Below are 13,608 nucleotides of genomic sequence, written 5' to 3' on the forward strand. Positions count from 1 at the left end.
TCTGATATTGTGACTAACCAATTTTTAGTAGTTCTTTGATATGAATGGAATCAGTCAAGTTAAGTGCGTTTGTCATCTCATGCCTGCATCCACAATCTCTCCAACATATTTGGCCATTAAAAATGTGAAATCTTGTTGATTTTTCCCTTCCCTCATTGAGGGGTGTATAGACTAACGAGCACCCTGCTGCCACCAAAGATTAAGATCAGCTCACTTCACACATATTGGAATCAGACTCTGGAAAGTTCTTTGTCTCCACATTTCGGTTCGATTTCCAGCAAGGCTGTACCAAACACAAGGGAGCTATCTGAAGCTCTAGTCTCACAATTACTGTAATTATTTGCAGATGCAGTTTTTAATACTCAAAATCATCTTTGGAGATCATCAGTGCTTAAAGCTGAAGGACAGCCAGTGTTCAGTGTTATTACTCAGACAATATTACTCAGCCAGTGCTCAGTGTTATTACTCAGACAGTGCAGTGTTATTACTCAGACAATAGCAATAACACATTATATTTGTTCAAATTTTCCACTTTCTTGACACACTTCACCAAATAAATGTTGCACTTGATGCCCACACTGTTTTGTTTAAGTAGTACTACTACTCAGTGATAGGTTCGTCCCACCATTGATTCATAGAAAAGTTACAGCACAGGAGGCCATTCGGCCCATCTTCTCCATGCCAGCCCTAGGACAGCCAGATGCCCTTTCCAATCCCACCTTCCTGCTCCCGGCCCACAGCCCTGCAGCTTAAGGTGCAAATCCAGGTATTTGTTAAAAGAGTTTAGGGTCTCTGCTTCCACCACTAACTCGGGCAGTGAATTCCACACTCCCACTACCCTCTGCGTAAAAACGTTCTTCCTCATGTCCCCTCTACGCCTTCTGCCACTTAGCTTGAATCTATGTTAGGGTTAGATCAGCAGGGGCTTGGGAACCTGAATTGTAGCTCCAGTATACAGGAGGTTGAGAGTAGTGAGGTCATGAGTAAGGTTTCAAAGTTGCAGGAGTGTACTGGCAGGCAGGAAGGTGGTTTAAAGTGTGTCTTCTTCAATGCCAGGAGCATCCGGAATAAGGTGGGTGAACTTGCGGCATAGGTTGGTACCTGGGACTTTGATGTGGCCATTTCGGACACATGGATAGAGCAGGGACAGGAATGGTTGTTGCAGGTGCCGGGGTTTAGATATTTCAGTAAGCTCAGGGAAGGTGGTAAAAGAGGGGAGGGGTGGCATTGTTAGTCAAGGACAGTATTATGGTGGCAGAAAGGACGTTTGATGAGGACTCGTCCACTGAGGTAGTATGGGCTGAGGTTAGAAACAGGAAAGGAAAGGTCACCCTGTTAGGGGTTTTCTATAGGCCTCCAAAAAGTTCCAGAGATGTAGAGGAAAGGACTGCAAAGATGATTCTGGATAGGAGTGACAGTAACAGGGTAGTTGTTATGGGGGACTTCAACTTTCCAAATATTGACTGGAAACGCTATAGTTAGAGTACTTTAGATGGGTCTGTTTTTGTCCAATGTCTGCAGGAGGGTTTCCTGACACAGTATGTAGATATGCAAACGAGAGGTGAGGCCATATTGGATTTGGTACTGGGTAATGAACCAGGACAGGTGTTAGATTTGGAGGTAGGTGAGCACTTTGGTGATAGTGACCACAATTTGATTATGTTTACTTTAGGGACGGAAAGGGATAGGTATATACCGCAGGGCAAGAGTTATATCTGGGGTAAAGGCAATTATGATGTGATAAGGCAAGACTTAGGATGCATCGGATGGAGAGGAAAACTGCAGGGGATGGGCACAATGGAAATGTGGAGTTTGTTCAAGGAACAGCTACTGCGTTCATTGATAAGTATGTACCTGTCAGGCAGGGAGGAAGTGGTCGAGCGAGGGAACCGTGGTTTACTAAAGCAGTTGAAACACTTATCAAGAGGTACAAGGAGGCTTATGTAAAGATGAGACGTGAAGGTTCAGTTAGGGCGCTTGAGTTACAGGTTAGCTAGGAAGGACCTAAAGAGAGAGCTAAGAAGAGCCAGGAGGGGACATGAGAAGTCTTTGGCAGGTAAGATCAAGGATAACCCTAAAGCTTTCTATAGATATGTCAGGAATAAAAGAATGACTTGGTTCAGAGTAGGGCCTGTCAAGGACAGTAGTGGGAAGTTGTGCGTGGAGTCAGAGATAGGAGGGGTACTAAATGAATATTTTTCTTCAGTATTCACACAGGAAAAGGACAATGTTGTCGAGAATACTGAGATACAGGCTACTAGACTAGAAGGGCTTGAGGTTCATAAGGAGGAGGTGTTAGCAATTCTGGAAAGTGTGAAAATAGATAAGTCCCCTGGGCCGGATGGGATTTATCCTAGGATTCTCTGGGAAGCTAGGGAGGAGATTGCTGAGCCTTTGGCTTTGATCTTTAAGTCATCTTTGTCTACAGGAATAGTGACTGGAGGATAGCAAATGTTGTCCCCTTGTTCAAGATGGGGAGTAGAGACAACCCCGGTAACTATAGACCAGTGAGCCTTACTTCTGTTGTCGGCAAAATCTTGGAAAGGTTTATAAGAGATAGGATGCATAATCATCTAGAAAGGAATAATTTGATTCGAGATAGTCAACACAGTTTTGTGAAGGTAAGGTCGTGCCTCACAAACCTTATTGAGTTATTTGAGAAGGTGACCAAACAGGTGGATGAGGGTAAAGCAGTTGATGTGGTGTATATGGATTTCAGTAAAGCGTTTGATAAGGTTCCCCACGGTAGGCTACTGCAGAAAATACGGAGGCATGGGATTCAGGGAGATTTAGCAGTTTGGATCAGAAATTGGCTAGCTGGAAGAAGACAAAGGGTGGTGGTTGATGGGAAATGTTCAGACTGGAGTCCAGTTACTAGTGGTGTACCACAAGGATCTGTTTTGGGGCCACTGCTGTTTGTAATTTTTATAAATGACCTGGAGGAGGGCGTAGAAGGATGGGTGAGTAAATTTGCAGATGACACTAAAGTCGGTGGAGTTGTGGACAGTGCGGAAGTATGTTACAGGTTACAGAGGGACATAGGTAAGCTGCAGAGCTGGGCTGAGAGGTGGCAAATGGAGTTTAATGCAGAAAAGTGTGTGGTGATTCATTTTGGAAGGAATAACAGGAAGACAGAGTACTGGGCTAATGGTAAGATTCTTGGTAGTGTGGTTGAGCAGAGAGATCTCGATGACCATGTATATAGATCCCTGAAAGTTGCCACCCAGGTTGAGAGGGTTAAGCAGGCGTACGGTGTGTTAGCTTTTATTGGTAGAGTGATTGAGTGTTGGAGCCATGAGGTCATGTTGCAGCTGTACAAATCTCTGGTGTGGCCGCATTTGGAGTATTGCGTGCAATTCTGGTCGCCGCATTATAGGAAGGATGTGGAAGCATTGGAAAGGGTGCAGAGGAGATTTACCAGAATGTTGCCTGGTATGGAGGGAAGATCTTATGAGGAAAGGCTGAGGGACTTGAGGCTATTTTCGTTAGAGAGAAGAAGGTTAAGAGGTGACTTAATTGAGGCATACAAGTTGATCAGAGGATTGGATAGGGTGGACTGTGAGAGCCTTTTCCCTCAGATGGTGATGTCCAGCATGAGGGGGCATAGCTTTAAATTAAGGGGAGATAGATATGGGACAGATGTCAGAGGTAGGTTCTTTACTCGGAGAGTAGTAAGGGCGTGGAATGCCCTGCCTGCAGTAGTGGACTCGCCAACATTAAGGGCATTCAAATGGTCATTGGATAGACACATGGACGATAGGGGAATAGTGTAGATGGGCTTTAGAGTGGTTTCACAGGTCGGCACAACATCGAGGGTCGAAGGGCCTGTACTGCGCTGTAATGTTCTATGTTCCCTGGTTCTACAATTCACCACTGGGGAAACAATATTATCCTGTCTACCCTATCTCTTGCCCTCATAATTTTGTACACTTCAATTAAGTCAGCCTTCAGCCATCTTTGTTCCAAGGAAAATAACCCCAACCTGTCCAATCTCTCCTCGTAGCCACACTTTTCCAGCCCTGGCAACATTCTTGTAAACCTCCTCTGCACTCTCTCCAGAGCAATAACGTCCTTCCTGTAATGTGGTGACCAGGACTGCACACAATACTCCAGTTGTGGCCTCACCAGTGTTTTATACAATTCCAACATCATGACCTTACTTTTATATTCTCTACCTCTGTTAATGAAAGAGAGAATTCCATGGACATGATCTTCCCAAATGGGAACAAAGTCCCCTCGCGAGCGGGTTTAGCTGCGTGTTTCCCAGCACTCGCAGTGTTGACGAAGACATGGCTATTCAACGCGACTCGCTTTGAATCAGGGGTCGGACCGGGGAACGAGCGGCCGAGGCCGTAAATAGTTCTTTTTTTTTTTTACAATGGGGCGCTCCGCTCGCTGGAACTCCCCGTTGTAGCGAGAGATCGAGATGCCATTTAAAAACAGGACGTCCCAATCCTCAACCCACTCCCCAGCCCGAACGCAATATGGGAGGGCCCCCCAGCACCCCTCAACCCAATCATGCATAAAATGCCAGAGTGGCACCTTGGCAGTGCCAACCTGGTACCCTGACAGTGCCACCTAGGCACCAGCAGTCAGGGCACCACCCTTCTCAAAAGGCATGCAGCTGGGGGCGTCCAATCCCCTTGGAGACCCCTATAAGTGCCGTTCTGTCTGGTCCCCGTTTGTGGGGGACCAGTACCAAACGGCGTTCGCCCTAGGTCCCCGCGGCGAAGGGATTGAATCCCAAAGTATCAGGTACCTTGGGAATCTGCCATAAAGCCTAGTTTGTTGACCAGTTTAGTATATCATCCCCCATTGAGATTTGTGAGATTTATATGTGGACATTTCTTTCAAGATGAGGAAAATAAAGACTTGTCAACTAACACTGTAGATTCCTTTCACAGCAAGTGAACCCCTGAACCCAAAATTACAACACACGTCTGCCAATTTAGACAAAGGACACCTGCACTCATCATTTTCCTTGGCTTCTATGATAGCTAGGTAACGACACAAAGTTCAAAAAAAAGGTATTCATTTAATTCATTGATGCATATCGGATTGAAAAATGGCTGTCACCAAAATAAGCTGTATTACAGGTGGAATTGGACCGCTAGAATACAAGTGAGCCAAAATCATATCAACACAGTAGTGAAGCACAGTAACCTCTAACAACGGAAGGCCCGATAAATCTTGCAACTATTTCATAAAGGTGGGTAATGGGCTCTTGTCCATCATTTTGGTAATGGATCAGGAGGTCCGACTCCACTTTACATCAAGTCCCTTAAAACATATAGTGGGAAGGCGGTGGTGGGAGCTGAAAGAGTTGGGAGGAAAATAGATTTCAAAAGGGCAATAGGATGGAGGTGAAGGTATCAGCCTTGGTCAACGTAGCTACTCTCTCAGCTGTGATTATTCCTTGGATCTAAAGGTAATGAGAAGCATTTATGACAAATACCACGGAGTCACAGATTTAAAAGTAGTTAAGTGCCTCCATAACAAACATTAAATTGGTAGAGACTCTTGAAATTGTAATTGCTGTCACCAACAGTCCCCAATCCAGTGTAGAACCAAAGGAAGAGACAAGGAGAGTTTTAAAAGTAGCATTTTGTGTATTTCACAGCAGTCCACAGTAGACGGCATCTCCCTGGCCCTACACTCATCCCAAGAGCATCTCGACAACAAGGACTCCGACATCAGACTCCTATTCATTGACTACAGCTCCGCCTTCGACACCATAATCCCAGCCAAGCTCATAGCAAAACTTCAAAACCTAGGACTTGGCTCCTAACTCTGCAACTGGATCCTCGACTTTCGGACCCACAGACCACAATAAGTAAGAATAAACAATAGCACCTTCTCCACAAAAGTCCTCAGTACCAGGAGCCCGCAAGGCTGCGTTCTTAGCCCCTACTATACTCCCTGTGCACACACGACTGCGTGACAAAATTTGGTTCCAACTCCATCTGCTGATGACACGGCCATAGTGCGTCAGATATCGAATAACGACGAGTCAGAATACAGGAGGGAGATAGAGAACCTAGTGGAGTGGTGCAACAACAACAATCCATGCCAGCAAAACTAAAGAGCTGGTCATTGACTTCAGGAAGCAAAGTACTGTGCACACCCCTGTCAGCATCAACGGAGCCAAGGAGGAAATGGTTAACAGCTTCAAATTCCAAATGGTGCACATCATCAAAAATCTGTCCTGGTACACCCACATCGACGCTACCCATCAAGAAAGCACAACAGCACCTACTTCCTCAGGAAACTAAGGAAATTCGGCATGTCCACACTGTCTCTTCCCAACTTTTACAGATGCACCATAGAAAGCATCCTATCTGGCTGCATCACAGCCTGGTATGGCAACTGCTCGGCCCAAGACAGCAAGAAACTTCAGAGAGTCGTGAACACAGCCCAGTCCATCACACGAACCTGCCTCACATCCATTGAGTCTATCTACACCTCCCGCTGCCTGGGGAAAGCGGGCAGCATAACCAAAGACCCCTCCCACCGGGCTTACTCACTCTTCCAACTTCTTTCATCGGGCAGGAGATACAGAAGTCTGAGAACACGCACAAACAGATTCAAAAATAGGCTTCTTTCCTGCTGTTACCAGACTCCTAAACGACCCTCTAATGGACTGACCTGATTAACACTACACTCCTGTATGCTTCACCCGATGCCGGTGTCTATGTATTTACATTGTGGTCCTTGTGTTGCCCTTTTATGTATTTTCTTTTTATTTTATTTTCATGTACTAAATCATCTGTTTGAGCTGCTCGCAAAAAAATACTTTTCACTGTACCTCGGTACACATGACAATAAACAAAACAAATCTAATATTTCTCAGTAATTTATATGTTGATAAATTATCTCCTGCATATGAATCTACTTCCTTTGCTCCAGAGTCAGGTTTATTCGAGCTTGTTTAAACCTGTCTTATGAATAATTTTAACAATGATAAAATTGCATTATTTTAAAGTGCATTGATACATACTGTGCACATGCTTACCGTTAAGCTATTAAGAGATGGTAATCCCACAGGGCTTTCTTTCTCCACACACGTGGCTTTGCTCTCACCCTGACCTATACGCATGTATGAGTCATACAAGACATCCCCAAATTGGGCTGTAAACAGAAAAGTCAAAAGCACATCATTACAGAAGTTATGGACTCAGCAAGTAAGTCTCAAAAGTGAGGAAAATTTGCAGCAAATAGCCAGACTACGTTTACAGCACTTGTCTTCCCCACTAAAGACTTCATTATAAATGTGCAATGGTTTTTCTTTCTCTTCTCACCTACCAAACAAATGCATGTGTGACATTTTCAAAAACAGGGAATTTAGGAAGAGTTAGTCCTCCTCAATTTGTAAAATATGCTTTAGTATAACAGCATGAAGAATGGCAATATTTTATAAAAATCAACTTGTCTCTCATGGCACCTGCAGAACGCAATGCGGTTTGGCTTCTCACGTAGCCTAACCACTTTAAAGTATCCTGTAGGATAAATAGTTTAAAAAGATTTTCCACGTACTCAATTATAAATCATTCTTATTGCTGAAGGTTTTCTTCAGATCAGCAGATGTTTGGCTCTCCCTTCTTTGGAAGAAGCCAAAAATAGTACAAAATCACTGTATACTTTAAAAGAAAGAAAAGGTCACTCCAGCGAGGTTTGTTGGTCTTTTCTGCTTGAGAGTCTGGAGTGATGTAGCCACTCGTCCTCTACTCAACGGAAGCAGAATGCAGGTTAGAGTCAAAGCCCTACAGAATTGCAATTAGCTTTTTAAGCGGGGACAATCGTGGCATTAAAGGGGCATGCGGCTGGTTTAGCACAGTGGACTAAGTAGCTGGCTTGCAATGCAGAACAATGCCAGCAGTACGGGTTCAATTCCCGTACCGACCTCCCAAAACAGGAGCCGCAATGTGCCGACTAGGGGCTTTTCACAGTAACTTCATTGAAGCCTACTTGTGACAATAAGTGATTATTATTATTTAAATAAACACTTAATTAAGCCAAGAAATAAGGCCATTGGGGGGTGTGGGGGGGGGGGGGGGTGTGGGGAGTGGTACGGAATTAATATTAGTCTGGTTACTCCAGCTATATTGATTTGCGTGCTTTCCTGCTGTGGCGAGATTTCTACAATTCCAGTAGTCCAAAGATGTGCAGGTTAGGTGGATTGGCTGTGCTATATTGCCTCGTGGGGTTATGGAGATAGGATGCGGGTTGGGCCTAGATAGGGTGCTCCTTCAGAGGGCCGGGACAGATTTGATGGGCTGAATGGCCTCCTTCTGCACTGTAGGGATTCTGTAACAGACAGTCGGATGAGAGCACTGAACAAAATGGGGTTTGGAAAAAAAGAACCTGGTCGTCTCTTCAAATTGGATAAAACTACAAATTGGATTTTACTGCCCCACAAATTCATTGGCCGGAATAGCAGAACTAGAATTTAATAAATTCAGAGTGCTAGAGACACTGAATTTGAAAATTATCTGAACGACAAGGTTGAGTTAACTGCTGCAGGTTAACATTTTTGCCATCGTTGGGCGTGTTCACAAACCTCAGGACAAAGTTGAATAACAATTGTAAGAAGTCATTATGTGGCAACATGATAACCGTTTATAAGGGTGCAATCTGTAGACTATAATATTTCATGATAAGTAACTTCGTCAATGCTGCTGGTCATCGGGCATTTTTAATGGACTTTCAACTATACTGTAGACCCATTAGATTTACGTCACTGTCATTAGCAAAGATGGAGTTCAGTGAAATAATTAATGCTAGATGTGCCTCAATGATGTTCATTATCAGCTGCGCCATAAGAGGCGGGTCAGGTAAAGGGATGTTCCCGCGCCAGAAAGAATAAGGCGGGAAGACAGGCGCAAGGCGGATGGGAGTTCCCCACACGGGGGGTCGAGGAGTGAGCAGGAGTAGCCGGGGTCAGTTGAAGTCAGCTGACTTACGGAAGTAATATGGGGGGAGCAATCATGCTAGAAAGAGATCTAGCGGGGAGGGGGGGGGGGGGACAACTGGGTTGCTGCTGCGGAAATCCAAAAGGAAATGGCTAAAGAGTGGGGGATGGTGTGCGACGCTGGGGGAGCGAGCGGGAGCGCGGAGGCAGGATATGGGACTGGCCTAGAGAAGGTAATGGCTAGTCGACACGGGAGGGGGGCAGGTAGCCCCCTAGTGAGGCTGATCACGTGGAACGTGAGAGGCCTGAACGGACCGATAAAAAGGGCCCGAGTGCTCGCGCATTTGAAAGGACTAAGGGCAGACGTGGTTATGCTCCAAGAGACGCACCTAAAGGTGGCGGACCAAGTTAGGCTAAGGAAAGGATGGGTGGGACAGGTGTTCCACTCAGGACTGGACACAAAGAATAGAGGGGTGGCCATTTTGGTGGGGAAACGGGTAGCATTTGAAGCAAAGAACATCGTAGCAGATAGCGGAGGTAGATATGTAATGGTGAGTGGCAGGCTGGAGGGAATGGAGGTCGTGTTGGTTAATGTGTATGCCCCAAACTGGGACGATGCGGGATTCATGAGACGGATGCTGGGGCATATACCAGACCTGGAGGTAGGAAACTTGATTTTAGGAGGGGACTTTAATACGGTGCTGGACCCGGGGCTAGATAGATCCAGCTCAAGGACCGGAAGAAGGCCGGCAGCGGCCAAGGTACTTAAGGGGTTTATGGACCAAATGGGGGGAGTGGATCCATGGCGATTTCTTAGACGTAGGGCTAGGGAGTTTTCCTTCTTCTCCCATGTCCATAAAGTGTACTCCCGGATAGATTTTTTTGTTTTGGGAAGGTCGTTGATCTCTAGGGTGGAAGAAGCGGAGTACTCAGCCATAGCGGTTTCGGATCATGCCCCACATTGGGTGGACCTGGAATTAGGAGAGGAAAGGGAGCAGAGAACACTCTGCCGATTAGATGTGGGACTGATGGCGGATGAAGGAGTGTGTGCAAGAGTGCGGGGGTGTATTGAGAGATACCTGGAGGTCAATGACGACGGCGAGGTCCCTGTGGGAGTGGTATGGGAAGCACTAAAAGCGGTGGTCAGAGGAGAGCTGATCTCCATTGGGGCCCACAAAAGGAAAACAGAGGCCAAGGAAAGGGAAAGATTACTGGGGGAGATTTTAAGGGTGGATAGGGAATGTGCAGAGACCCCGGAGGAGGAATTGTACAGGGAGAGGAGATGACTCCAGACGGAATTTGACCTTCTGACCACCAGAAAGGCGGAGGTACTGTGGAGGAAGGCACAGGGGAGGAGGTATGAATATGGGGAAAAGGCTAGTCGCCTGTTGGCTCATCAATTGCGAAAGAGGGCAGCAGCGAGGGAGATAGGAGGAATTAGAGACGAAAGGGGAGACATGGTGCGAAGGGCAGGAAAGATAAATGAGGTGTTCAAGACCTTCTATGAGGAACTGTATAGGTCTCAACCCCCAGAGGGAGAGGAGGGGATGCGGCAGTTCCTGGACCAATTGAGGTTCCCGAAAGTGGAGGAGCAGGGGGTGGTAGGCCTGGGGGCACCGATTGGGGTGGACGAGGTTATTAAAGGACTGGGAAGCATGCAAGCAGGGAAGGCCCCAGAACCAGACGGGTTCCCGGTGGAGTATTACAGAAAATATGTGGACTTGTTGGCCCCGTTGATGGTGAGGACGTTCAATGAGGCCAGGAAAGGGGGGACTCTACCCCCGACGATGTCGGAGGCGACGATATCGTTAATTTTGAAGAGGGATAAAGATCCGTTGCAGTGCGGGTCCTATAGACCCATTTCATTATTGAACGTGGATGCCAAATTGTTGGCGAAGGTACTGGCATCGAGGATAGAGGACTGTGTCCCGGGGGTGGTGCACGAAGACCAGACAGGGTTCGTAAAAGGGAGAAAACTGAATGTTAACGTGCGACGACTATTAGGGGTGATAATGATGCCCCCAGTGGAGGGGGAAGCAGAGATAGTGGCGGCAATGGACGCAGAGAAGGCATTTGATAGGGTGGAGTGGGAGTATTTATGGGAAGTGTTAAGGAGGTTTGGGTTTGGGAACGGGTTTATTAGCTGGGTTAGACTTCTTTATGGGGCTCCAACGGCAAGCGTAGTTACAGGTCGACATAGATCGGAGTATTTCCGACTATATAGGGGAACAAGACAGGGATGCCCGCTGTCTCCATTGTTGTTCGCGTTGGCAATTGAACCTCTGGCCATGGCGTTGAGAGACTCCAGGAAATGGAGAGGGGTGATTAGAGGGGGAGAAGAACACCGAGTCTCGTTATACGCGGATGACCTATTGTTATACGTGTCGGACCCAGAGGGGGGGATGATAGAGGTTATGCGAATTTTGAGGGGGTTCGGGGATTTCTCGGGGTACAGGCTAAACATGGGGAAGAGTGAATTATTTGTGATACATCCAGGGGACCAGAGTAGAGAGATAGAAGGCTTGCCTCTAAGGAAAGTGGAAAGAAGCTTCCGATACCTGGGGATTCAGATCGCTAGGAGCTGGGGAACCTTGCACAGACTTAATCTGACACGGTTGGTAGAACAAATGGAGGAGGACTTCAAGAGGTGGGACATGCAGCTTCTATCGCTGGCGGGCAGGGTGCAAGCAATTAAGATGATGGTCCTCCCGAGGTTCTTATTTGCATTTCAATGTCTCCCTATACTAATCACCAAGACCTTTTTTAATAAAATAGACAGGAGCATCACGAGCTTCGTGTGGGCAGGGAAAGTTCCGAGAGTAAGGAGGGGGTTCCTTCAGCGTAGTAGGGACAGAGGAGGATTGGCACTACCGAACTTGGGCGATTACTATTGGGTCGCCAATGTGGCAATGATACGTAAATGGATGATGGAGGGTGAGGGAGCGGCGTGGAAAAGACTGGAGAGAAAGTCCTGTAAAGGGACGAGTTTAGAGGCGCTGGTGACGGGATCTCACCTAAAAGGTTTACCACGAACCCGGTGGTGGCGGCAACATTGAATATCTGGAGACAGTGGAGGCGACAGAGAGGGGTGCGGGGAGCCCTGGTGGGGTCCCCAATCAGGAACAACCATAGGTTCTCCCCAGGAAGAATGGATGGAGGATTTCAGAGCTGGTACCAGTTGGGAATTAGGAGGGTGGGAGATTTATTTATAGATGGGACTTTTGCGAGCTTGGGAGCATTGGAGGAAAAGTATAAGTTGCCCCGGGGAAATTTCTTGAGATATATGCAGGTGAGGGCGTTTACTAGACAACAGGTGAGGGAATTTCCGTTGCTCCCGACACAGGGGATACAGGACAGGGTGCTTTCAGGGGTGTGGGTCGGAGAGGGCAAGGTGGCAGAGATTTACCGAGAGATGAGGGAAGAGGGGGAGGAGTCGGTGGGCTAACTAAAAGGAAAGTGGGAAGAAGAACTAGGGGAGGAGATAGAGGAGGGTACGTGGGCTGATGCCCTAAGCAGGGTAAATTCCTCTTCCTCATGCGCCAGGCTTAGCCTGATTCAATTTAAGGTGCTACATAGAGCACACATAACGGGAGCAAGATTGAGCAGGTTCTTTGGAGTGGAGGACAAATGTGGGAGGTGTGGCGGGAGCCCGGCAAACCACGCACATATGTTTTGGGCGTGCCCGGCACTGGAAGGGTATTGGAAGGGAGTGACGGGAGTGATTTCGCGGGTGGTGAAGGCCCGGGTCAAACCAGGCTGGGGGTTAGCTCTATTTGGAGTTGCGGAAGAGCCGGGAGTGCAGGAGGCGAAAGAGGCCGACGTTGTGGCCTTTGCGTCCCTAGTAGCCCGGCGCAGGATCCTACTCATGTGGAAAGAGGCGAAACCCCCCGGACTGGAGGCCTGGGTAAATGATATGGCGGGGTTCATTAAACTGGAGCAGATAAAGTTTGCCCTGAGAGGATCGGCTCAAGGGTTCACCAGGCGGTGGCAGCCATTTCTCGACTACCTAGGGGAACGTTAGAGGGAAGACAGATGACCAGCAGCAGCAACCCAGGGGGAAGGGGGGGGGGGGGGGGTTTAAGTTTAGTTTAGGTCAAAGATAAAGGGGTTTTGTTACTTGTGTATTATTAAAAATTTCTGTATTGTTATTGTTGCGTTTGCTTTGTAAGAGGGGAAAAATTGTTGTTTGGGAAAAAAAATTCAATAAAACATTTTTTTTTTAAAATGATGTTCATTACCTGTTATGTTCAAAGAAGCTGTGCAAACAGCTGTTCAAACTCAAGATTTCACAAGGGAGTAGAAACATCAAGTTGGAATATTTGGTTCTACATACATGGTGCAAAATTAACTCCCTCAAAGCTTAAAGACGTGCCACTGACAGCGCGCACATAAACATTTGCATTGACTGGAAACCATAGAAACATCCACAATTGTTATGTCACAATTATTTAGAGTCAGTGGTGGATTCTAACCCTGTTTTCAAAAAAAAAAATCAAGGAGTGAGTTCTATTCAGAGGAAAGTACGAAATTGAAACATGCCAGCTTGTTTAACATCCCAAACTCTCAATTGAGCTAGGCTGAAAAGTGGTTATAATTCTTGAGACAAAACTTATGAAACAACCTGAGCAAAATTGACAAGTCAACTAAAGTAAATCAGGAAACTAAATGACACAAGCACACTTTCTGAAGGTCAGAAAACG

General features: G+C 46.7%; 1 protein-coding gene across 3 annotated transcripts in view; it reads right to left on the minus strand.

Moving 5' to 3' along the window:
* LOC140393626 (dual specificity tyrosine-phosphorylation-regulated kinase 2-like) overlaps positions 1 to 13,608 on the minus strand; it is a 38,966-nt gene that overhangs the window by 13,556 nt on the left and 11,802 nt on the right. For 2 of the 3 annotated variants that reach the window (XM_072479900.1, XM_072479899.1), the window contains exon 2: positions 7,013 to 7,128. In XM_072479900.1, the coding sequence (XP_072336001.1) occupies positions 7,013 to 7,096 (84 nt within the window). In that variant the 5' untranslated portion in view covers positions 7,097 to 7,128. Of the gene's footprint in view, positions 1 to 7,012; positions 7,129 to 13,146; positions 13,165 to 13,608 lie in introns of those variants that run through there. The other variant, XM_072479901.1, reaches the window with a different exon arrangement.

Source organism: Scyliorhinus torazame, chromosome 17, assembly GCF_047496885.1.
Source record: "Scyliorhinus torazame isolate Kashiwa2021f chromosome 17, sScyTor2.1, whole genome shotgun sequence".
Classification (NCBI taxonomy): Eukaryota; Metazoa; Chordata; class Chondrichthyes; order Carcharhiniformes; family Scyliorhinidae; genus Scyliorhinus; species Scyliorhinus torazame.